We start from the raw sequence: 24162 nt of genomic DNA on the forward strand, positions 1-24162 counted from the left end.
GCGACCTCCTGCACGCCTCGGGTCCCGGTCTCTCCATTGTCCCGCCTGGAGGGTGCCCATGCCGCCGTTGGTTAATCCCTCTCCTGCTCCGTCCACACTGCCGTCTATCAGTTTTGCTTTTGCCGAAATCCCAGCCGTGGATTTACTACAGGGTGCAACGGCTTGAACTTTGTTTTTTGCGGGCAGCGGGCTCGGGGCCCCCCGCAATCCATATCCAACCTGATGCAATCTTCGGCCCACGACTACTCTGCTCATTCGCCAATCCCCACCCAGACACAGAGGCTGGGATGCCAAGTCGAACAAGCGTCTTGGGCCGTCTCTGGCTGCAGCCACCCTGGTCCGGCGGATACGACTGTATCGATTGGCTTTAGCGCTGTCGGCGCATGGTAGCACTCGCACGCCATCCCAAGTGTTGCTGCTATCGCCTCGAGACGTGCATGAAGTATGGCATGGCACCTTTTAAAGACAGATTTTTTTGGAGCCCAGCAGCTTCTGCTCTGCTCTTATGATTTAGTGATTTGTGCATAGGGCCATGGAGCTCATCATCACGCCCACACAGGCCCTCGTGCCTTTGTCCATCCTCTTCGTTGTCTACCATGCCATTCGCGCTTTGTTCTTTGGGCCACCGGAATCAAAGCACTGGAAAGAGCTTCCAACCGTAGGCCTTGGAAAAGGATGGCTCGCCTGGGTATGGGCTACTCTAAAGTCTGTTCGCAAGACGCAGGATTGGGCCTTTGAAGGCTATCGCAAGGTATGGTCCGCTACAATGCTTGCGTGCCAATTACTCAACACCTTGTTACTAGTTTGCCGGTTTGAACAGCCCCTTCATCTTGCCGAGCATTGACAGAGGTGCTATGATCGTTCTGCCACCCCGTCTCATCAAGAAGGTCTACTCTCTTCCTGAATCCACACTTGACATCCATGCCACGCAGAGCGAGACCATCCAAACAAAATGGACCGTCTGGGACAAGGAGGTAGCAGACAATGACTTCCAGATCAATGTTGTGCGCCACCAGATTACCAGGAATCTTGAACATCTGACTCCACTCATGGCCGACGAGCTCGACAGAGGTTTCGATCGGTGGTGGGGCCAAAAAGGTGACACAACATGGAAAGAAGTCAAAGTCTGGGATTCCTGCTTGAAACTCATTGCTGGTGCAAGCAATGGAGCCTTTTGTGGCGCGCCGCTGTGTAAGTTTACCACGACGAGATCCGGACACTACGAGACTGATGCCTTTTTCTAGGCCGTAATGAAACTTTCCTGAATGATCTCCGAGACCACGCCATGAGCATCTTCGCAGGTGCTATGCTTATCAACGCGTCACCAAAGCCATTGAAGCCTATCACGGGTTTTCTGGTCGGCTCAAACTGCTGGTACCTGCGACGTAAGGCTCTGAGAGGCTGTCTGCCGTTCGTAACAGAACGACTGGAAGCAACAGCTCGTTACAAGGCTGACCCAAAATGCGGCTGGACACCACCGGTACGAGTTTTCCGCTGTGTCATTGACAAGATTGTACGCTGACTCCAAATCCAGAAAGATGGACTCCAATGGCTTATCGATGAGTGCTACCTTGCTGCCGCCAAAGGTGATGTCGGCCAACTGGAGCCCAAACGCGTAGCCCACCGTCTCTTGCTCGTCAACGATATCTCCCTACACTCCACCAGCTTCACTGTTCAAAATGTAATCCTCGACCTCTTCAGCTCGGACCCCTCTCTCGGCTACGTCGACGCTCTCCGCAACGAAGCCAGCACTGTCCTCGCAAAATTTGGTGGCGTCTGGACCCGCGACGCAGTCCGAGACCTCAAACTCATCGACTCCATGATCCGCGAATCCATGCGCCTAAACCCCTTTGCAATCTGTGGACTGCCCAGAACCGTAAGTCCCCTCCCCAGCCCTCCTAAGCACGCGTGTTTCTAAACAAACCCCTACAGGTCGTACACCCTGAAGGCATCCGCCTCCCCGTCTCAAACGTCCACGTCCCCCAAGGAACCATGATCACCGTCCCCATGGAGCCCATCCACTACGACGAGCAAATCTACCCCCAAGCCCGCACTTTCAACCCCTTCCGCTTCGCCGACCCCACCAACGTAAGCAACATCATCGACAGCTTCACCACCAAAGAGGATCTCGAGGCCGCCGCCAAAGAAGATGCGACGGAGCGCAAAGCCAAGTCCACCGCTACCCTCGACGACGCCTTCCTTGGATTCGGGTTCGGCAGGCATGCCTGTCCAGGCCGGTTCTTCGCGCTAAACGAGATGAAGGTATTCATCGCACATATGCTGCTAAACTACGATGTCGAGCACATGGCGGTGAGGCCCAAGCCGCTGGATACCGTCTGGCTCAAGTTACCGCTACACGGCGGCAAGATTCGTGTCAGGAGACGAAACTAAAGCAACTATAAACGTAGCTATGAATTTTTCCAATGAAGAAATGAATTTTTCCTTTTTTTAAAATAAATAAATAAATAAGTGAATAAATAAAAAACAATACCCTGCACACGTGCATGTCGCACGACATTTCTCACATGCCGATGTAAAAAGTGCTTCTCGCAAGTTTGCGCACCTGAGTCAGGGTAGTACACAACAAACGCCTTTGCGCGTGCGAGTCGTAGGCTGATTGAAAGGAATATTTAGATTACTAGCTTACTACGTTACAAAAGTGCCCCTTGCCAAGCCCCGTCCAAGACGTTTCCACATACATGTTATTGACAAGCTTCTTTCTGCTATATGAGTTCGCATTAGACGGTAGCGGTTAGGAAAAGCTAGCCTGCTGTACTTATGCACGTGGGAAGCTAGGTTACCTATGTAAACCTTAAGTACAAACAGGCAGCTCGGACTAAGTAAACGCGCGCAAACGGGTGGGTCGGGCAGCAGGGGAGGAACAATATCCCGTTTTGGGATCGGTTTATCCGGGTGAAACGGAAATTAACCTGCTTGGTTTTCTGGGTATTGGGCTGTGTGTGTGTGTTTGTGTGTTTGTGTTTCAAATGTGTTGATAGAGCTGAATTGTTCAGTGTGCGGGATAGATCGGTTTGGTGCCGGTGCATTCGCGCTAGATGTGTGTGTATTCATGCTCATTGTCGAGGAGTGAGTTGACGATAGGCATTACCATTTCTTGTAACCTTTCTGGAAGAAAGACTGGGTTCATCTTGTTAATACGTAAACAGCTAGCTATAAGAATAGGTACGTCTTATTAGACCAGATTGCACCCTAAATAGCTCCTCCGACAGAACTACCAACACTGGCACATATGAAGGTCAAGGCGATGAGTATGGGCTATTTTAAGAGAAACAGTATTAGTATTTAGACACAGCGAGTACGTGGAAGTGATTTTCGCAGTTGCAAATCCAACATTGAGACGTGCAACTAAGAAGACGATGGAGAGGAGTAAAGTCATGGCGTGGCGACGAGTACGTGTTTAATGCAACATTCAATGTTCACATTCTCCATCCATTCCGCTAAATGACCATGTCCATTATCATTCACATCAACATTCGGGCTCCAGATCTCACTATCATCATATCCCGCTATCCAAAAGAAGACAACATCGCACAAGACCACCGCACCTTCTCCCTTCCCCATCTTTCCGACCCACCAAACGGAAAGATCAGGCCTCCTCGCCTTTCCCTTTCATATCTTCATATACATCTCACTAAATACATAAAGCCTCGCGCCTAAAATGTTCCCTAGTTCCTGCAATCTCTTTTGCCCTCCTGGCTCCTCGCCTCCGCACCGCCTCTTCACCTCCTTACTCGCTACCGACACTGACTCTCATTGGGCTCCTCAATTGCCAACATCTCCCAAGCACAACATCCAAAACACTTGGGCGATGATGGCATTCCAGCTTTGTGTGGATTTACTGCAAGTATACGTTCTTGCACAGAGGTGTATTGAGCATCCACCACATAACTACAAGTCTAATTAGCGCATTCGACGCACTACTTGATTTGCACTGGGTTGGCATGCTTTGAAACCATGCAGAACATCTAACCATACAGAATCCTTCATTCGAAACCACAAAGAACTGTGGTGCTCATTAATCGCACGACGATACTTGCGCATATAGCAGTAGTTACGTCAAACAAAACACAAAGATGCAATCCCCCTTATCCTACATAACCCCCCACCACCCCGATGCTCATCACTCACTCGACACCATCATACGCAGCAAACAACTTCCTACCCTCAACCTCCAACTCATCGACCTCAGGCTCCCAATAGAGCGGTCTCTCATGGACAGCAAGGAAGTGCCAAATGCCGTATCCCCTATTTTTCCCCGCACTCTCGACCTGGCCCCCGGTGCCATGCTTCCCAGAAAGCAACAAGCCCACATCCGCGCTAACCCTCGCATATCCGTTGCCAAAAAACACCATTTCCATGGCATACCCCTCGTGAGCGAGCTTCATGCGCGTGGCGCGGAAGCCAGCATGCGGCGGGGCGGCAAAGGGCGCAACGACAAAGGCCATGGAGCGAGGCGGGATGTGCAAACGAGCCGTGTACAACGGGGTTCCCTGGTACGACGAGGGCGAGGTAATGGTCAGCGTGCGCATGCCTGCACTGTACTTGTCTACGTGCTGTCCTGTATACTCGTTGCAGTACAAGCGCCACACGCCCGTGATGCGGCCCAGGGGAACGGGGACACGCGCGGCGATTGCGTGGCGCAGAAATGTCTCTGCCGCTTCGGCTCGCTGCGTCGAATCCAGCGTGTCTGCGCTGGGCTTCTCGAGCGCGCCGGCGGGAGAAAACAATGAGGATGAGGCTGCGTCGTGGACGCGGAACGAACACCCCGTTGCGCTTTTCAGACATGGAAGTTGGGCTTTTTTGCTTTGCTCGAGCACTTTTTGGTACACGGCTAGATACTCTTCCTCATCGGTGAAATTCACTGTTCGCTGCAGGACTTTGAAGGCTTTCTCGAACGTCTCACTGTCGGCTTCCACGTGTTTTTCGTCCCCCTTGTTCTTCTCCTTCTTCTTTTTGGAATAGGAGAAGGGGTTCTCAGACGTGGAACCGTAGGGCTTCGGGACCCGAGTCAGCATGTCGAGCACGCTCTGTGTGGTCGAGGTTGAGTCACTGCTTGAGCTGAGGGCTTCGGAGATGGCGCGTTGGCGGCGCCGGGGTCGCCCTTTAGGCTTTTCATTTAGTTGCTGTTTGTAGCAGGAGAGGGTGGAGGCGGTGAAGGCCGGAGGGCGGGTGTTTGGAAGCGAGTCCATCGAGGCTTGACTGCTGGTTAGGGGGTTGACTGAGCCCTGGCTGCTGATGACGTGCTTTGTAGATGTGTTTGCTGCTGGCGTGGGCTCCTCGGGCGAAGTAAGGTCGATGGTGGTACCTTTTCCCTTCACCATGGAGGATTTGCTGGTGGAGAATAGGGTCCGGAGGTGAGGGAATGGGATAGCAGGCTGACGAGGTGTTGCTGTGACTGGTGTTTTGCTCATGTGTGAGGGAGGTGTCTCGACGACGAGAACGTCAGCTTGATCGAGCTTTGACTTATTGCCTGTCTGCAGCTCACTCGTGCTTCCATTGAGGCTGAGACTGGGTTTCTGCAGCCCCAGAACCGGTGTCTTTGCACAAGCAGACATACTCGACGCGCCCGATGGAATCGGTACAGGCGTATTGATCATGTTGAATGCTTTGTTGAGAGTTGAGCCAGCGACTTTGGTAGATGCCGGTGTTGACACACCCGATGGAACCGGCACAGGCGTCCTAACCACCTTGAACGACTTGTCAAGAATCGAGCCAGAGACTCTAGAAGACGCCGGTGTCGACGAAACAGTACTCTTACTGCTAGACGCCGGTGTCGGGGCAATAACAGCACTCTTACCAACAGCACCTTTCGGAGTCTCCCTCTTCTTCGTCAACTCCACCTCAGCAGCATTCTTGCGCGACCCCACAGGACGTCCCCTCTTCTTCTTCGCCACAGGCTCCTCGCCTTCCTTTTCCGCTTCTCGAAACGCTGACCCCATATCCCCCATCTTTTCCTTGAGCGAGGACAGGAAATTCGGGTCAAGCAATGACGACGACGTGCCGCCGCCGCTGCCGTCGACGTTGTTGTTGCTAGTACTACCATTCAGAGCGGCGGCCGCCTGCACTTGGCTCTCCCTCTTGCGCTTGAGGGCAGAAACCGGTGTGTCGTCAGAAGTCTTCTCGCGTTTCTTGTATGGACCGCGCGGACCGAAGCGGCCGTTCTTGACGGGAGTAGCCACAGGAGTGGAGTCAGTATGCTGAACTTGCGGCTCGGTCTCTGCTTGAGTCACGGACTGTGTAGTGTCGGGTTGCTGAAGTGGCACGCCATTCTCTGCTTCGGTAAGCTGCTGCTGCTGCTTAGCTTTTGCCTTGCGCTCCTTCTTCAACCTCTTTTCTTCTTTGCGCTGGCGCTTCTCTAGCTTCCTCTGAGCTCGCTGCTCGGCTGTCTTTGCCGTAACCTCGCTTGTGGGCTCTGTGTCGGCAAAGTCCATGCTGTTGAATGTGCGGCGGTGCTGGAGCTTGGTGTTTTGTGGGGACAGATGGTGCCGGGGGATTGGGTAGAGGCCGTAGGGCGGCATGGTTGCAGTTGCCGTTGATGAGAAACTGCGGGGTTGTGAGAGAAAATATAGTGGAATATGTGGACGGAGTGAGAAAAGTTTACAATGACGCGACTGTGTGAAAGTGAAAGTGAAAGTGAGCATGGATGTAGAAATCGGATTTACTGTGATCAGGGCTTCCACTGCTAAGTTACTCAACACACATGCAATGTTAGGGCACGCTTACTATGCTTTCCAGCTTCTGCGTATATGTTAAAAGAATCCTGTAATCCACATGCGTTTTCTATCACCAACGTCCTTCTCAAGTTACTAACCCGTCCTACCCTATGCCTTCAACTAAGCAGACTCGAAAACATCACACAAGATGCACCAACGACTCATCATGAACAATTTTACATCTCTTGAGATTGTCATTCTTAATGTTTTGTATAGGATAGCAACAAAAATCTAACCGTTCTAACCATCTAGTCACAACATGCATGCGGGATGGCTGCTGCGCAAAGTTTGCTTGGAGAAGAGAGCGCAGAAAACCACCAAAACACACACACAAAAAGTGCTGCCACCGAATCATGAGGAAATACACCTCTCACCTTGCCATTGCTTTCTGCCTTTTCTACAACGTACACTGGATTACACGTCCCTCGATTCTTTTTCCTGCGTCTCAAGACACAGAACGATGGGCAGAGAGGGCGAAAAAAAAGGGCAAGAGCAAGAACCGCTTTACTCCTTCTTTGGCCTTCCATTCTGCTCAATAGGGTACAGCTTCTCGTTACCCTTCTGGATAAAGAAGCTACGTTCCAAGAACTTAAGAACCTCGTCGATTAGTCTAGTCATTTTCGTTAGCAAGAATCTTTTAACGGGGATGCAAAACAAAACTCACATGATAGGTGCACTAATCGCCATGACGGCCTTCCACTCATTACTATTAAGTGGGACAACATTGAAGAGGCTTTGCAAGAAGGGAAGATAAAGTAGAGCAAAGTGCAGAGCCATGGACAGGCAGATGGCATAGACGAGAATCATGTTCTTCCACAGTGGCAGCGTGAGCAGACTCTCTGAGCTACTCAGCGCATTCATAGCATTGAGCATCTCAATGACAACCAGGATGCTCAAGCTTACAGTGGAGGCAGCCTGGGCAGATGAGTTGCTGAACATTTCGCAGCCGATTTCAGGGAACTGAGTGGAGCAGCGGTGGAAGTGGCGGAGGTGGTAGAAGGAGATTTGGGGACCCTCGCTGTTGAACATGAACCACCAGGCGTAGCCGGCAACAGTAGCGGCACCAACGTAGGTGCCAATAACCATGTAGCGGAAGAAGAGCCAGCCGCTGATAAGAGGTTCATCGCGCTTGCGGGGCTGGCGCTTCATGATGTCGTGGTCGGCAGGGTTGAAGGACAAGGCGGTGGCGGGTAGACCGTCGGTGACGAGGTTGACCCAGAGGAGTTGGACGGGGATCAGAGCTTCGGGCATACCCATGGCAGCAGTGAGGAAAATCGAGACGACTTCGCCAATGTTGGAGGAAATGAGGTAGCGGATAAACTGTTGTGTGTTGTTGTAGATGGAGCGTCCTTCCTCAACGGCACCTTCAATGGTAGCGAAGTTGTCGTCTACGAGAACCATGTCAGCGGCGAGCTTGGCAACGTCAGTTCCAGAGCCCATAGCGACACCGATATCAGCCTTCTTGAGAGCAGGAGCGTCGTTGACACCGTCACCAGTCATGGCGACGACTTCACCGGCCTGTTGGAGGAGATCGACGAGTTTGGACTTGTGTGTAGGCTCAGTGCGGGAGAAGAGACTGGCGTTCTTGGCAGCCTTCATCTTCTCAGATTCAGAGAGATCGTCGAATTGGCGGCCGGTAAACGACTTGCCAGTAAGATCCTCGTTAGGTCCAAAAACACCAATATCGCGACAGATGGCCTCGGCAGTGTTCTGGTTGTCTCCAGTAATGACCACAACACGGATTCCGGCAGAACGGCACTTTGCGATCGAGGCACGAACTTCAGGGCGAGGGGGGTCCAACATGGCGCAAAGACCGATCAGAGTCATGTTCTGTTCAAGCTGGCTGTACTCCTTGGTAGTCTTAGCCTTGGAAATGAGAGGGTGGGAGGCAATGTCGTCGACCGAGGCCACGGCAATGACACGAAGACCGCGGTTACCATAATCGACAATTTCCTGGGTGATAAGACTGGCCAGTTGACTGCTCAGAGGGGCCTTCTTGCCGTCCTTGCCAACAACAACACTTGTGCAGCGGTCGAGAATAGATTCCGGAGCACCCTTGACGAGAAGCCTTTGCGCATTACCCTTCTTGACCAGGACAGACATGCTCTTACGATCGCGGGAGAATTCATATGTGGCCAGGCGAGTGTATTGGCTTTCGTAGTGCTTAGTGGCAAAGTCGAGACGTCCTTCAGGTGAAGTGCTGGCGCGGGTCGCGTTATGGGCAGCGTCAGGTGTACCAACCTTCTCAGCAAGGACACGGAGCGCACCCTCAGTGGGCTCACCAACCAGGTTGTATGCACCGTTCTTGGAGTCATAGGCGAGAGCAGCATCGTTGCAAAGTGCACTAACCTCACAAATTTGGCGTACAGTGTCGAACTTGGCAGCGAGGTTGTCCATGGGCTTGCCGTTGAGCGTGATTTGACCTTCGGGCGCAAAGCTGGTACCTTCGACATCAAACTCCTCAAGTCCGTTACCAGAGTCGTTGATGAAGACCATTTTGTTGACACTCATCTGGTTTGTAGTAAGAGTACCGGTCTTATCGGAGCAAATGACACTGCAGCTTCCGAGGGTTTCGACAGAAGGCAAGCTTCGCACAACAGCGTTTCTAGCGGCCATTTTGCGCGTTCCAAGAGCCAGACATGTTGTAATGACAACGGCAAGACCTTCAGGGATAGCAGCAACACCGAGCGAAACGGCAATCTTGAGATAGTAGATGGCACCCTTGGCGAAGCTTCCGTGAGACGGGTCGTTGAAGTTGCCAATGTTGATGACCCATACTAGAATGCAAATACCCGTAATAACCTTGGCGAGCTGGTCGCCAAAGTCATTGAGCTTCTCCTTGAGCGGGGTAGGCTGCGAGATCTGGGATGTGATGCTCTCGTGGATATCTCCAATAGCCGTATTGCTACCAGTCAAGACGACAAGTGCGGTTGCATGTCCTGTAACGACCGTTGTACCCGAAAAAAGCATGTTAACCTGATCCTGTTTGACGGCATTTTCGTCCTTGACAACCCTGGTATCCTTTGGCACACTTTCACTCTCTCCCGTCAGAATGGACTGGTCGACGTTGAAGCTGTTGCTCTGGATAGAAAGGATCCTGCAATCGGCGGGAATCCTGTCGCCAATAGTGACCGAAACAATATCTCCTGGAACCAGCTCATCGGCCTTGATGCGTGAAATGTGTCCGTTGCGTACAACCTTGGCCTCATTGGCAGAGTATTCCTGAAGGGCGGCAATGGCTTTTTCGGCGCTGGTTTCTTGCGAAACTCCGACAACGGCGTTGAGGATGAGAATGGTGAGGATCTGGAAGGCAATCAAAGTCAGCACCTGTATATGGCGTCTCTGGTGGCGACCTTTACTTACAACCGCGGGATCTACAAAGGCAGTCCATCCTTCTTCTTCCTCGAAAAGAGCGAGAACAAAGGATACAGCTGCGGAACCTAATAAGATAATGACCAGCTGGTCCTTGAACTGTTCGAGGATGAGCTCCCAGATGGGCGTCGGGGGGTCTTCTGGCAGCGCTGTTCCTGCGCGTTAGCACTTATCCCTGAGATTTGGCCAAAGCCTAGTCCTCTGCGCGCACTGCGTGTCGACGGGTCTCACGTACCATTCTTGCCGTGCTTCTCCCTTGAGCTCTGGACCTGCTGTGCGCTGAGACCCTGGTGCTCGTCGACTTGAAAGTGTCTCAACGCCTCAGCGGGCGTCTTTGTGTAAGCATTCTCCATGCCCAGGCTCTTTCACCAATCGACCGTTTCTCAGCCTACTGCAGATTCGTACAGTTGTCGCTCGAGTGTCGCGCGTCGGTGTTTTTTGCGCAGGGATAGTGTCTCGTCAGAGAAATATCTGACCTATAAGAGTACTGAATGGGTGTGCCTGTGTCCCTGACGTATTTATCAACTTGGTCAGCACCCAGTGTTCTGGCCCTGATTGCTAGAGGAAAAAGAAGAGACCGTGTTTCCAAGCACGATTACAGGACTAAGGAAGGGAATCAAAAGGAAGGTTCTGCGACTATCCACGGCAGAAACGGCAATAAGGCGGCGCAACAGCACTTGTCTTGACTCTGGCGCATCCCAAGAAATCTGTCCTCTAGATTGACCCGCATGCGCCACGCACTAGCCACACCTAGCGTTTCGCCCATGCCACGTTTTCGTGTAGCCCCTTACCATTGACCGGAATGCTCATTGCCCTTGATTTCTGCTATGGAGAGGCCGAAATGGAAAAAAAAGCTCCCCTCTGGTTGGCAACCATCGGACTTCTATGTACAGAATTGCTAGATATTGCTTGCAGACTCTTTGATTGAAAGGACGCGGCCAAATTCCGAAACGCCTTACTGGAGTCGGTTTGTTCCGACTTGTCCCCACCGGCTACATCATCGTGTCTGTTATCTGCAGCCCGAGATTGCCACGCCCTTGAACGTCCTCGCAGCACCCTAGTCTTAACCGGACTACCACATCAAAATACAGGGCAAGTGCATATAGATTTTCTTCTTTCATTGTGTTAGAGTTCGTATTATGTAATAGATGCTACAATGGACCCATTTTCCTAGGTCGTTTCCTAACATGCAAGCTCATCAAGGGTATTGTCGACCGCCCAAACCGAAAAACAAGTGTTCCTCTCGCCAAAACGCCGTGCAAGAAGCGACCCAAAGGCTTCTGCTGATGCTATCATGTTCGTAAATGTCCCTTTCCCAAACCAGTCATGCCGTCCTAAACCGTGGCCATTTGGGCGTTATATAAACAATGTCATCTCCTACCAAACAGAGCTTTTTGTTTGCGTAAGCTACCGCGCCAAAAGAAAAAACGTGATAAGTTATTAAATCGTACAATACGTCCGAAGCAACCGGGCGATATCGCGAGTGACGAAAGGTTTGGTGACGAATCCCTTCATCCCGCTCTTGACCGCTTTGTCAAGGGCGGCATCGGTAATGTCTGCGCTGACGGCAAGGATTGTGGGCTTGGTCGTTAGCTCCTTCATTGATAAAATCACCTCTGTAGCTTGGAAGCCATCCAGCAACGGCATCCACAGGTCCATGAGGACAACATCGAAGGTTGCAGAGGCAGGTCCAAGGGCATTGCGACGGACAGTCTCGACAGCGTCGTTGCCATTGAACGCAGTGGTGATGTTTTTGTAGCCCAGCCTCCCAAGCATGCTTACGAGGACACGCCTGTTAATGGCGTTGTCGTCTACGACGAGAATGTTGAGAGGAAGCTGATTGCCTAGATCAGGTGGCGTAACCTCTTTTTCAGAGGACAAGGCACGGGCAGTGTGGCGTCGTGGGGGCGACGAGGTGCGACGAGGAGTAACGAGGCCAGCATTGGTCGGCGGGCTTGCTTTGTCGACGGTAATGGCAGGCGTCACTGGTGCTTGGCGCTCAGGTTCGTTTTTGAAGGAATCAGAGTTTAATGGAGGAGTAATGGGGCCATGACCGAGATCGAGACGGGGAACTTCGGGATCGAGCGACATGCGAGATTTGATCGAGGGCGTCGGCGATCCAAATGGTGTGGTAGGACGACTGCAAATCTCACCTGGGTTAAGAGGAACACGCATTTCAAACTCAGATCCTCTGGCTGGCCCTGCAACATGGGAACGAAGACAGAAAAGATCGCCACCGAGCTTCCTAGCAATGCCCTTGGCAACCATTAAACCAAGGCCCAGGCCCTCACTCTGCCTCGTCAGGGAATCGTCTTCCCTGGAAAAGGGCTTGAAAAGATTTGGCAAAAAGGCCGCTGGGATGCCAGAGCCAGTGTCCTTGATGTTGATGACAATGTAGCGGCCCTTTGCACTGAGTGTGGCTTGAAGCGTGATGGATCCATCTTGGGTAAACTTGATGGCGTTGAGCGCGAGGCATGACACCATCTTGGCGAGATCACGTTCGTCAATGACTATCGTCTCTGGTACATCGGGGGAAACAGTCCACTCGATCCATTTGGTGTGCGCCTCTCCATTCGAGCTACGCGTCCGCACTTCGATACGCTCGCCTGTATCCGTGGCCTCGGCAATGGCAGAATCTGGCCTTCCTCCTACTTTGAGAGCGTCGTTGATGACATACTGTAAAACTTCTCTCAAGTTTGTATGCCGCAGTCCAGGTACTGTAGAGTGCTCCGAGGCGAAGATGGGAGAAGTAGTGGAGTCGCACTTGCCCGACGAAGTGCCGTGTGAGCAGACACGGTCCAATTGCTGGATTTCTGCGGGACTTGGGTTTGGGGGACATGATTTGGAGCCGCGGGGAAGGGGTTCTTCCGACAAGGTATTGCGGACGCGCTGACGAGCCTGCTTGGAGACTCGCGTCTTGGAGGCATAGTCGGCCCATGATACATCCTGTCTCCTTCTCTTTACTCCGCGCAGGGGTGCGTGCATGCCGTTGCTGGGAATCATCAGATCGGGCCGCACCTCTCGCCAAAAGGTGTTCCATTGGTCAGGAGTCTTGTCAAGCGGGGATTGAGTAGTTTCAGGAACGCCCATATTCATATCGTAAGCATGAACCACATTGTCTGCTGCCTCGACTGCGCGTCTGGAGCTGTCTAGTGGACTGTCAGCATGGTCTCGAAATTGACTGTTTTTTTTAACCAGTGTCGTGCGAGCTTGCTTAGGCACAGCCTGGTCCACACAGATTTGCCACTGACCTTGGACCGCTTCAATGTTCTCCTTGAGCGTATTGAGTATCTCGCGAGTGCGGGGGTCTAGTTGGAAAGATTCCGAAGCCTCCTTGACATTGGCCATCATAACGTCCAACATGCCAACAACGCCCTGCATGGGCGTCCTCAGTTCATGTGATAGGCTTCTGGCGTATGGCTTGAGTGACTGGGCAATCGAGACAGCCTTGTGGGGGACAATCTTGGGAACCTCGGCGTCGACTGGCTGTGCAGCGCTGGCAAACTCGTTGCCTTCGAGCACGCGTTCCAGAATCATGTCTTCGAGGCTGTGCATCATCATTTCCAGAAAACCCCAGCTCAAAACACGTCGCTCAGCCCCCTCTTTCCCCCACATGACACCAAAGTGGGCAAAGCATTTACCTTGAGCGAAGAGGGGGATTCCTAGGTAGGCTTCTCCGGGGATGATGAGGTCGTTTGGGTTGTTGACGATGAAGTCGTTGAGTTTCTCGGGAATGATGAAGACCTTGTCGTGCTTCATGTAGGCACACGGGCACTGGTAGGCATGGTACTTGAAGTTGCGCAGGTGGCCCGGGCCGTTGCCGTGGTCGTCGTTGATGTAAAAGGCTTCGCCCATGAGACAGGCACCAGGCTCTCCAATGGGGGGCAGCTCGACGGCAACGTTCTTGTCGTCGACGAGGATCCGCTTTGAGACAAAGGCATACTGGGCATCGGCGATTTGGGCAAGGCCACGGGTGAGTTGCATCCAGAAGCTGTCGGTGTCGGCGAGGCGAAGGGATTCCTTGAGGCGGACGAGCTGCTCGGCGGCGTTGCTCTCAGCGGGGTCGAAGAGGCGTGACAGTTCGTCCTTGAAGCCCTGTACGCCGTGTTGCACGACCATGCCGGGGAGTGGGCGGGAGAAGCAGAGGGACTGCCGCTCGATTATATCGGGTGGGATGGTAGTAGGTTCCCCCATGGCTTCAGAAATCCATCCAGGCTGCTGTGGGAACGGGGCTCCGGGGGGTGGGTGCCGGGGTGGTGGTCAGAGGCAATGACGAGTGGATGGGGCAGCCGACGAGGAGCGCGGACCGCTTGCAGAGTGCAGGACGCTGGCCTAGCAGCGACGAGTGCAGAGGGCTGCAGAGGGAGTCGGGAAGGGATTAGTAAGGGAAGGGGCGATGCAAGGCCGGGCAGGAGGGATTGCAGCAGGGACGGGACGAGAGCAGTGCAAGCAGGTGGTGTAGAGTAAGCAGCAGGCAAGTACAGGTGCAGGTGCAGGTGCAGGTGGGCGTGAGTGGGTGTGAGTGGGCGTGAGTGGATGTGAGTGGATGCGTGGGTGAGTAAGTGGAGTGCGGGACAGCAACAGCAAGAGCGACCGGACACAGACAGACAGACAGACAGTGGGAGAGGGAAGGCGCGACGGACGGCGGATGGATGGACGGGCCAGTCGGTGCAGGCCAGGCAGCGCAGCGGAGCAATGTGGTTGGTTTGGGCCGGGTGGTTTGGGGAAGGGCATGTGTGCTAGCAGAGTCGCACATAAGAGGGCGGGCGGGCGGCGGGCGATCTAGAACGCGACCCGGGGCGGTGGCTTTGCAAGCGTCCTTGCGCCCTCCAAGCCGGCAGAGGGGAAGGGTGTGTGTGTGTGAGTGTGAGGGAGAGGGTGTTATCGGTGGCTAGTGCTAGTGTGTCGTGGTGGGAACAGAGGGCTGGAGCACGCCATGGGCTGGCGGCGAGCAGTCGTGGTGTGGGCGCAAGTCATAAGGACGCGGCTCCCACGACGATGCTCAGCACCCAAAGAGGCTCATGGTGGTGCGGCCGTGTCGGCGCAGGCGGGCGTGTGATAGGCGGCCGGGCTGGGTCAGCGGAAGAGTGGGGCGCGCGGCTGCTGGAACAGTCTGGATGCTCTCGGCTGCTGCACGATGCGCAGCGCTACCCCGGTAGGCCCCCTGCGCTCTGGCCCGACTGCACCCTCCGCTCGCCCTCAACGCATGCGAATTAACTTTTCCATGCTGCCTCCAAGCTGCTATTCCTCCAAGGCCCAAGACAGCCGCTGCTTCTCCAGGCCGGCGCCGTCATGGCCTGCCGTCTGGTGGCTGTCAAAACCGGCCGGCCTGCCTCGTGCCTGGCGCGCCTCGTCGCCGTCCACTCGCCCCCCTCTCGCCTCTCGCCTCGACCCCCCATGGCCTGATGGGCCTGCCTCGCCCGCTGCCTCGCCCGCTGCCTCGCCCGCCCATGTCTGCTGTTCGTGTATGTACGGTGCTAAGTGCAAGTATGGGGCCGGACAGGGCTTGACGTCAGCGGGTCGCTGCAGCTGCACAGCATCTTGGGGCGCGCAGGCCCTCAGCGCCTGTGTACTTACACTACATGCAGACGTACAGAGCACATAGGCTGGATGGGTCGCGGTACAGCAAGAACGGTACCATATACGGCTGGCTGGCTTGGCGTCTGGTCTTACACCCGACGCCAGATCGACGATCGTCCGAAGCCGAACCTAGCGCTGCTGCTGCTTTCTTCTGCTGTTTTGTTGCTTGCCCTTGACCTTCTCCTTCACCACCACCACCCATTGTCCGTGGAGTCTTGCATGAAGCGAGTCTCCACCACTGCTACTGCTGCTGCACCACACCGCCCCTCGTGAGCCTGCCTCGACACAGGGCCCGCTTCACTTTTCTCGCAGTCGTTGTTGCATGGGCGGCGGCGGCCTCTGGAGCGACCATGAACGTGTCATCTCCAGGTCCAGGCCTGGGCATGGCGTGGTCGGCCCTTTGCTGCCCTTATTTCCCTGCGCTAGCCGTCTTGGGCGGCCAATCAGCCCTAGTCCCGCTGCGGCCAGCCAGGTGCTTGCGTTGCCTTGCCTGGCACTTGGCCTGACTTTGCTGGTTGCTTCGCTGCTAGTGTGTGTGTGTGTGTGTGTGCAGAGAGACGCCTCCCTCCACACACGCCCGTCTTATGTTACATGGTGCTTTTCCACTCTCCTCTCTACTCACGTCGTGCGTGTTTCACGCTCCAGTCGTCGCCACCCGCACGTTTGGGAACCCGTCGCACCAGCCATCCATGTGTGCGTACGTACTTGCTTGGATACAAACGCGAGCACACGATCGGCACTGCAATCGTGAACCACGCCCGACTCGAGTAATGATGTGCACGCCGCTCGTCAGCTCTGCTGATCGTTGCTCGTCCGGGACCAGGCCGCCAGGCACCGCTCCAGCAAGGCCACCTTCTTTGCTTCTGTTTCTTCCTTCTCTTGACGTGTAGTGTGTGTACTTACCCCCCTGACTACCACATCCTACTACACTACTACACACAAGCACATGGACTCGCTGCTTGCCCACATGCCCTCCTATACCACCCGCCAGGCGCGCCGTCTCGCATCTGCCCCAACACATGAGCACCACCGTTGTCAGAGCTGCCACCAAACATCACATCTACCCGTATCCGCCCGCAACCTGTCACTAACACACGCCCTATTCACCGCAGCTAAAACCCTTTCTCACAAGCCCACACCACTGAGGCTGTCCCTGCAGCGTCTAGACCACCGCGCCAGCGTTGTCAAAATCGCAGTTCAGGCTTCCCCTCGATCTTTACACAGAATGGACCCACCCTTCGGCTTCGTCGGACGCGTATCCTGATCACACGTCTGGCAAAAAAAATCATTTGCCGGACAAGCACGCTCCATCTCTTCTTCCTGCATCCTCGGTAAATTTACACACATGGCAATAGTGCTCGCATCCACAGGCTGACTGAAAGCAAAGCCCACGCACAAGCAACGTGCATGCCAGCCATCTCACAGCCTGCGCTAGAAGACTGATCCGCGCAACTTGGCCCTCTTGTACTACTGACTGAGCTGACCATGCACCACACCCATGTTTTTCGGATGCACTCATCTGCAGGCCTGTTCACACATGGCACTCGCCAGCCTTAGGTATCAGGCAGAGCACCGTACAAGTTCTTTGATATCGACAATATCAATGCCGACGTTCCTTTGCACCCTCTGATCCTAATGACGACATGCGACACCCTTGCTCGAACGGAAGGAATGGCCGCAGATCTGGACTTCTTGGCAACGGCCTGGGCCCAGCTAGCTCCCCTCCCCTCCCCTGTCTTCCCCAGGGGACCTTGCGCAACTCGATAAGAACATGGGCACTCTCATAATATCGAAACGGCACACGCCAATCCGATCGAGCCCACCTGGCCGCTCGACTCTTGGCCCAGATGCGCGATAAGTCCGCCCTAGTATACATAACAAGATCAAGTGCAATACGTGCCCATGACCTGGGGATTCCGCTGAAACGGACTGCGGGACCGCCCACGCAAGCGGTTGCCGACGCTGCTCTCTCACACACACTGTTTGGCACAGATGAAGTCCAACAACGGTCAACCTAGCTTGCTCCGTACTACCCTTCAACTACCGGCATGAACATTCCGCCTTGACCTGCAACGCACACGAACGCACTCGGGGGTTCAAAACACGCTTACTCTGCCGTCCCCTTCTTACCTCTGAGCGATTAATTAACAGCATGCCTCGAGTAAGCCATTCGCTAGAACTACTTACTACTACTGCTGCTGCTGCTTCGCGGCGTCCAATATCATCTTTGGATAGTCCGTCAAGGTTTGGCCCAGATGCATCTAGATCTACGGCCTCTCGGGTTCCGTGAGCTTCTGGATATATCGTGACCTCTTCGAAACTTTCCACTTCTGGCCCCTTGTGCACGCTATCATTGCGCAATTTATTCATGACGCTTGCATGGGTCTTGGAGAGACTTTTGGTCGTCATCAAGCTTATCATCCGGATATTGATGCATCCTTGCTGCTTTTGACCATCCTTGCTCGCCTCTTTATCACACTCGGTACGTATCTGTGAAGTTGATGGTTGTCTCAAATATGGTAGCATGGGATCAAAGTAAGTTTTTGTCAATGAAGACAGCGGCGTGAATATCACCCTTTTGGGCAAGTCAATATTAACAAGTGTCTTCCAATTTCTGTGCTTGATTCTCAGAAGCTCACCAATGTTCACATGCAATTGAAATTCAACATTTCTTCATGAGTTTGCATACGTATCCCCTGTATTCATCCACTTTCACAGTCCAAATCCACCAACTCTCACTACGCCTGTCCACTCCCATACATGCCGGCCTTCCAACATCTTGTCAAGCAAAACAGCAAATTCCTCTCCAAATACACTACGACGCATTTTCCCACCATCCCCTCCGCGCCTTCCTACCTCACAACCCTCACTCCCCTTCCCACACTCCCCGTCTCAAACACCTCGACCAACCCCGCCCCCACACACTCTTCCACCACCCACTCAACCCTCATCCCATAAAACCGCTTCCACCGCTTCGTCCGTCCAGGCAGCACGCCCTGGAACTCTCCCCGCACTTTTTTGCCCTCAGCCTGCACATCCCCCTCTTCAATGACGCCGCCGTTCCAGCGCTCGGCTACATCGCACAGCGGCATCGTCCCGTGTGCGTTTTGCTTAACCAGCTTGACAAGGTGGCTACGTGCGTCTGATACTAGTTTGACATACAAGCCCATATTCGGGAGCGACAATGTGTACGTCGCGTTTGGCGCCGTGGCGTCGCATGTCAGGAACCCCGTTGAAAGGAGTATCTCGCGTTCTTTGGGTGCGAAATCTAGCGCTGAGCGAGGTGAGGCGAGAGAAGTCGTGTATTTTTCTATACATTTCATTGTGAGCTATGTTTATTCTTCTCCTCCGTTTTCTTTATTCTCTTTTATCTTTTTTTGGGGGGGGGGTTTGTATTTCAAACTACGGATGAGAAGAAGAAAAAAATGTGACATACCTTTCAACTCTGCTGGTACTTCACTGTTCTCCTGAATAAGTCGCTGCCATTCTCGAACGCAGACTACGCCTTCGCCGATACCAGATGCGGCGCGGTGAGGTATTACGACACGCCGCAGTACGCCGGTGCTCACCAGCAAAGATATCTCGCGGTCGACGCTGGTGGCAGAGGCGGATATGGCGTGTAGATGTGCGAGAGAGATGAAAGGTGGGAGGCGGAGGCGGTGGTTGAGGATACGGGATGTGAGGGTGGAGGAGAGGGAGGGGGATGTGGGGAGAGGGGAGAATGTGTGGGTGTGGATGGAAGTTATGGTCTGCGGGATATCGCATAACTTGAGGTCTGTGAGTAGAGAGGGGGGTTGGTCGTCGTTGTAGGCTGAGGGCTCAGATGATAAGGAGAGTTGTTTTGGGGTTGGGTTTGAAGGAGAGGGTGTCTTGCGCTTTAGGCCTAGGGCTGCCAGTCCGGATCTTCGTCTTGGTCTTGTTATGCGGGATGAGTAGGCTGGGGTGGCGTGGAGGGACATTGTGGTGTTGGTGCCTGTCTAATCTGCTTGACACGGTCGCATGTCTAGATGGGTTGGTGAGAACGAGGACTCGTCTGATAGAAAGAGTCTTTTGTATAGGAGGGCCAAGGTAAGAGGGAGGTACTGTTACTCAGATAAGAGCATGCTTTCAAATGGACGAATCAGGGAGTGGCAAATCGGTGGAGTTGAAGTCTCAATTAGCATGCGCCACAGGTCTACATAGTTGCTGGATCTATCTATTCATACGTATAGCCCAATTTTTGACATTTACGACTCAGACTATTTGTCCCAACTATTTGCATGCAAACATGACGGTATACCTCTACCAAATCAAACAGTCTGGTTGTACATACGATGGCGCGATGTACCGTGGATGATCGACGCTGCCGCCGGTCCGGATTTGTCGTGGCGTCGGGCTGGGGCTGCCGCAGCCACAGTCCAACGTCATTTCCACGCGGAATGTCAGGAAGGCTTCCAGGCGCGCTATGTCACACATGTCACCCAACAAAACCCCAGACACGTCCTGACAAGTCTTCAGACACACTGCTCATATTCAGCTCACTTCTTCCCCCGTACATTGCTACCCGCCATGTCTCTTAACCCTGAGCCGTCGGCGCCAGAGGAGCGCGCGGAGCACAACCTGCCGCCCAAGTCGTATGCTGACGCTGCCGAAGAGGCTCTCGAGTCGGGCCCACAATCACATGTCAACGGTGAGGGCAGGAGTGACGAGGTAAAGACCAATGGCATCCATGCTGCCTCGGACGAGGAACAGACGTCGCACGAAGGCATTGGCCAGGACGGCTCTCCAAAAAGCCCAACAGCGCGAGGCCATCGCCGTGTGTCGTCGCGCAGCTCCCACAAATCATCGAAGAGCACCCAGGATACCCAGCTGCCCAAAGACATGATTGAGAGGCATGTTAATGGTAATGGCAATGCGCTAACCACTGTGAAACCCTCACAGGAGAGCGAGCTTCCCCCGCAAGACCGACGAACCGACCTCAAGCGCAGAGATTCGGAGCTCACGGCGGGACGGCAAGCCGGCGCATCATGGTCCAAGAGCAAGTAGGTCGACACGAGCACCCATTCACTACCATGATATACAGTGCTGACGGCTTCAGAATACGGTTTGCCCCCATGAATGTACCCTTGCAGCGCCGTCTGCAGACCCTCGCTGTACTCATGCACACGCTCAGCATTGTCGGAAGTCTCGCCATCTTCTTCTTCCTCTGCAGCATACCGCTGCTCTGGCCCATCCTACTCCCATACACCGTCTACGTCCTCTTCTCGGATGCTGGCACTTCCGGAGAGCTTTCCCTGCGGAGTGAATGGTTCCGACGACTCCCCGTCTGGTCGCTCTTTGCATCCTACTTCCCTGCCCGTCTTCACCGGTCACAGGAGCTGGAACCAACGAGAAAGTATATTTTCGGCTACCATCCGCACGGTATCATCTCACACGGCGCCTTTGCTGCTTTTGCCACGGAAGCCCTGGGCTTCTCGCAGCTGTTTCCCGGTATCACAAACACCCTGTTGACTCTCGACTCCAACTTCCGCTACCCAATCTACCGCGAGTATGCGCTCCGTCTTGGCATGGCCTCCGTGTCTCGTGAGTCTTGCGAGAACATCTTGTCCAAGGGTGGCCAGAATGGCGAAGGCATGGGGCGTGCCATTACCATTGTCGTTGGCGGCGCTGCCGAATCTCTCGACGCTCGCCCCGGTGAAATCAAGCTCGTCCTCCGTCGCCGCAAAGGCTTCGTCAAACTAGCCATTCGTACTGGTGCTGACCTTGTCCCCGTCCTGTCCTTTGGCGAGAACGACATTTACGACCAAGTCGACACCGAGTCGCATCCGTACATCCACAAGTTCCAGCTGCTAATCAAGAAGTTTATGGGTTTCACCGTGCCCATCTTCCACGCTCGAGGCGTTTTCAACTACGATGTTGGCATGATGCCTTATCGTCGACCCATCAACATTGTTGTTGGACGTCCAATCAGGGTCGTACAGAATGAGCATCCCAACAATGACTACATTGACCAGGTGCACCAGCAGTATGTCGATGAGCTGATGCGTATATGGAATGAGCACAAGGATACTTTTGCGAGAAACAGGACTGGCGAGCTTGAGATTGTCGAATAGAAGGTTTTTTTTGCGGGGTAGTTTGTTACATTATTTGTTTTGATAGACGGCCTTCTTTCTTCTCTTCTTCTCTTGTTCTAATTGTATAAGAGGAAGTGGGTTCAGGAAGAGAGAGAATATCAATAAGACCTGTTGGATACAGGAAACCTTGAGTTAAATGCACTGTTTTGCTGGATATAGGAATAATAACATTTTTCATCATGGTTTGTTGTTGTTTTTTTCTCTTGCTTTTCTTGAGTTGATGGAGTAAAAAGCCCTTGTAATGGCTACAAGGAAGTAAAAGTAAACCAGAACAGGCAAGTCAAAGCAATCTTACGACCAACACTTTGTCGTGATAACTCGGGGTACAAATAAGCTAATAATCTGACAGACCCTTAAAAAACTCTATAGTTAGGCGCTAAGTTACTTCTGGTCACGTGCGTAGCCGTACATTCCTCTACATGGACTTTCCCATCTTATCAAGATATCATTCAAGTTCCAACCCCCGTTATCCTCCTCACTCGAACAATTGCCTTTAATATCGTATAAGTGGTGATAACAACCATCACCTTACTTGTTAACAACGGCAACTTTTCTAATAAATAAGAAAAAGCGGGGGAGGGGGGGTGGAGATTTTATCTCGTCTAGAACAAACGAAGAAAAAAAAACTTCTAGGGTTTCCGACAGATAATCTAAAGACGAAATGGTAACGTCGCATACTTCGAATTCATCGGCATTAACAGTCTTCTTTCCATAAGTCACCATCAATCTTCCACTCACAGCCCTCGTCGCAACCTTCACACTCCGCTCGACCTCGTCTTCGCACTGGGAAATGCCTTGCTTGTGGGCGTTCAGAAAAGGGTGGACGTGAGTGACAAAGTCGTGTATCGAAATGGGGGGGGGCCGAAAACGTTCCAGTGTAGACGACTGAGTAGATCTTGTCAAACTTGATCCTGGTCCTCATCGTATTCTTCTGTCGCAGGAAGGTTAGGATCCATGGGGGCAAAGTTGAAGATTAAGGATTTAGCGTGTAGTTTGATGGATGCTTGAGGATAAAATGTACAAATACGTGGACGCAGTTCTGTGTATTTTTTAATGCCAACGTGGCTTGAACGCAGTGCAAGAAAAGTAGTCAGCAGTAAGTTTATGTAACTCGTATTTTTTTTTGCCTACCATATCGGTTTGTTAAGTCCTGTTTTCGTCCCCCCACCACCGGAAATCCTTGCGTCTGCTTGCCTGTTTGGCGACACAGGTGAGGGCAGAGATCAATAAGCTACAGGAGCAAAGAAAAATGGCATACCATCTCATTGACACTGGTTTTTTAAATAGACCTTAATCAACACCCATGTACGAAAAGTAAAAACTAGCCTATAAAAAACCGGCTCAAAACAAAAATTGCCCTGCCAGGATAACTCTCCTTAATCCGTTAGTAAGCCATCATCCTCCACGGCGTACTTTTCTCGCCCGATTTTGGCATGCATTGCCGTACATGTCTTTTGCCGCCATAATAACCCCGTTATGGAAAGCTGCACTGCATTAGGGGCTACTAGCAATAGGACTGGCTCCATGATACTACATCGTTTTACAGTGAATGTTCAGGATTGTACAAACTATCGATTCTTGACTCGTTGGTACATACTTCCTTACAGACACAGGCTTGGGGGAATTTCACTTGTGTAATTGCGACCATGTACCTGACATTTGCCTTGTATCTGCCTAGCTGACCTCTATCGATTCAACACCGCGCTGGGAGAACAGCGGAGAAATGAGTAGACTATATCGCTCTCGTCTCAGTACAGTAAAACAAACAAATTCGTATGCAAAGGTTCTACGTGTCGGGATTGTTGTTTGTCTTCGGGATACTGTGGAAACAACTACAGGTCATGGTACGGGTCTCTGTAAAAGGGAAAAAAAAAGAAAGTTACTGATTTTGGCTACTAGGCAACATCAGGATGTCGGTCAGCATTGGGCACATGCACAAGTCCCGAAACCTCGCTCGACGGCACGTTTAAGTTCACATCGTGAAACAAGCTGTAGAATGCTCACTGACATTCCCCTCCCCCTAGGATATGACAAAAACCAATACAAGTGCAAGAACAGTGGCTTCGAAACTGCGGTAGCAGCTCTGAATATTGCGGTACGAACCTTTTTCCTTGTCTCACACCTCAAAAGACCCATCACATTGACATGATTCCCTTGCTATAGGAAACACATCCGACCACTACTACAGTAGCGGCTGCCAATCCCCTTTCGGCGACCACCCCGCCGCTACCACAACCTCAACTCAACCATCAACCCCAACTGGCATATGAGCAAATGGAACCTGTGGCTGTTCAGAAAGGCTTTTTCCATCCTCCCCTTCTTCCTCGGTTCTTCGTATCTTTTCAACTTGAAATAAAGATGCT

At 52.9% G+C, this 24162-nt stretch overlaps 6 protein-coding genes across 6 annotated transcripts; 2 read left to right on the forward strand and 4 right to left on the reverse strand.

Moving 5' to 3' along the window:
• Positions 1-496: 496 nt before the first annotated feature.
• Positions 497-2493, forward strand: PSV08DRAFT_364715 (cytochrome P450). The gene is made up of 5 exons (XM_014224473.1): positions 497-751; positions 804-1191; positions 1245-1480; positions 1535-1876; positions 1933-2493. The coding sequence occupies exons 1-5, from the start codon at positions 533-535 to the stop codon at positions 2389-2391; spliced, it is 1644 nt and encodes a 547-aa protein (XP_014079948.1). The 5' UTR covers positions 497-532; the 3' UTR covers positions 2392-2493.
• Positions 2494-3988: 1495 nt separating this feature from the next.
• Positions 3989-6539, reverse strand: PSV08DRAFT_364716 (uncharacterized protein; the record flags this gene model as incomplete). Its single annotated transcript, XM_066093068.1, has 1 exon — positions 3989-6539. One exon carries the CDS (start codon positions 6537-6539, stop codon positions 4146-4148), a length of 2394 nt encoding a protein of 797 aa, XP_065948586.1. The 3' UTR covers positions 3989-4145.
• Positions 6540-6903: 364 nt separating this feature from the next.
• PSV08DRAFT_411605 (uncharacterized protein) lies at positions 6904-10459 on the reverse strand (the record flags this gene model as incomplete). The annotated part of the gene is made up of 4 exons (XM_014224471.2): positions 6904-7344; positions 7399-10037; positions 10098-10255; positions 10342-10459. 4 exons carry the CDS (start codon positions 10457-10459, stop codon positions 7239-7241), a joined length of 3021 nt encoding a protein of 1006 aa, XP_014079946.1. The 3' UTR covers positions 6904-7238.
• A 750-nt stretch (positions 10460-11209) lies between these two features.
• On the reverse strand, positions 11210-14300 carry PSV08DRAFT_411606 (uncharacterized protein; the record flags this gene model as incomplete). The annotated part of the gene is made up of 2 exons (XM_014224470.2): positions 11210-13255; positions 13358-14300. The coding sequence occupies 2 exons, from the start codon at positions 14298-14300 to the stop codon at positions 11547-11549; spliced, it is 2652 nt and encodes an 883-aa protein (XP_014079945.1). The 3' UTR covers positions 11210-11546.
• Positions 14301-18362: 4062 nt separating this feature from the next.
• Positions 18363-19749, reverse strand: PSV08DRAFT_379300 (serine-threonine protein kinase 19-domain-containing protein). The gene is made up of 2 exons (XM_014224469.2): positions 19123-19749; positions 18363-18996 (listed from the first exon to the last, which is right to left on the reverse strand). The coding sequence occupies exons 1-2, from the start codon at positions 19643-19645 to the stop codon at positions 18539-18541; spliced, it is 981 nt and encodes a 326-aa protein (XP_014079944.1). The 5' UTR covers positions 19646-19749; the 3' UTR covers positions 18363-18538.
• A 424-nt stretch (positions 19750-20173) lies between these two features.
• Positions 20174-21980, forward strand: PSV08DRAFT_207837 (diacylglycerol acyltransferase-domain-containing protein). The gene is made up of 2 exons (XM_014224468.2): positions 20174-20707; positions 20764-21980. Exons 1-2 carry the CDS (start codon positions 20235-20237, stop codon positions 21776-21778), a joined length of 1488 nt encoding a protein of 495 aa, XP_014079943.1. The 5' UTR covers positions 20174-20234; the 3' UTR covers positions 21779-21980.
• The last annotated feature ends 2182 nt before the right edge of the window (positions 21981-24162 follow it).

This window comes from Bipolaris maydis (genome assembly GCF_028858645.1).
Source record: "Bipolaris maydis strain C4 unplaced genomic scaffold PSV08scaffold_12, whole genome shotgun sequence".
Classification (NCBI taxonomy): Eukaryota; Fungi; Ascomycota; class Dothideomycetes; order Pleosporales; family Pleosporaceae; genus Bipolaris; species Bipolaris maydis.

What these genes read in the sequence shown, in the direction of transcription:
- PSV08DRAFT_379300 (XM_014224469.2), bottom strand. Translation starts at nt 19,645, where the DNA reads ATGTCCCTCCACGCCACCCCAGCCTACTCATCCCGCATAACAAGACCA. An exon ending in AGTACCAGCAGAGTTGAAAG is followed by an intron (nt 18,997 to 19,122) that starts GTATGTCACATT and finishes TGAAATGTATAG; the next exon opens with AAAAATACACGACTTCTCTC.
- PSV08DRAFT_207837 (XM_014224468.2), top strand. Translation starts at nt 20,235, where the DNA reads ATGTCTCTTAACCCTGAGCCGTCGGCGCCAGAGGAGCGCGCGGAGCAC. An exon ending in GCATCATGGTCCAAGAGCAA is followed by an intron (nt 20,708 to 20,763) that starts GTAGGTCGACAC and finishes TGACGGCTTCAG; the next exon opens with AATACGGTTTGCCCCCATGA.
- PSV08DRAFT_364715 (XM_014224473.1), top strand. Translation starts at nt 533, where the DNA reads ATGGAGCTCATCATCACGCCCACACAGGCCCTCGTGCCTTTGTCCATC. An exon ending in CTTTTGTGGCGCGCCGCTGT is followed by an intron (nt 1,192 to 1,244) that starts GTAAGTTTACCA and finishes GCCTTTTTCTAG; the next exon opens with GCCGTAATGAAACTTTCCTG. An exon ending in TCTGTGGACTGCCCAGAACC is followed by an intron (nt 1,877 to 1,932) that starts GTAAGTCCCCTC and finishes AAACCCCTACAG; the next exon opens with GTCGTACACCCTGAAGGCAT.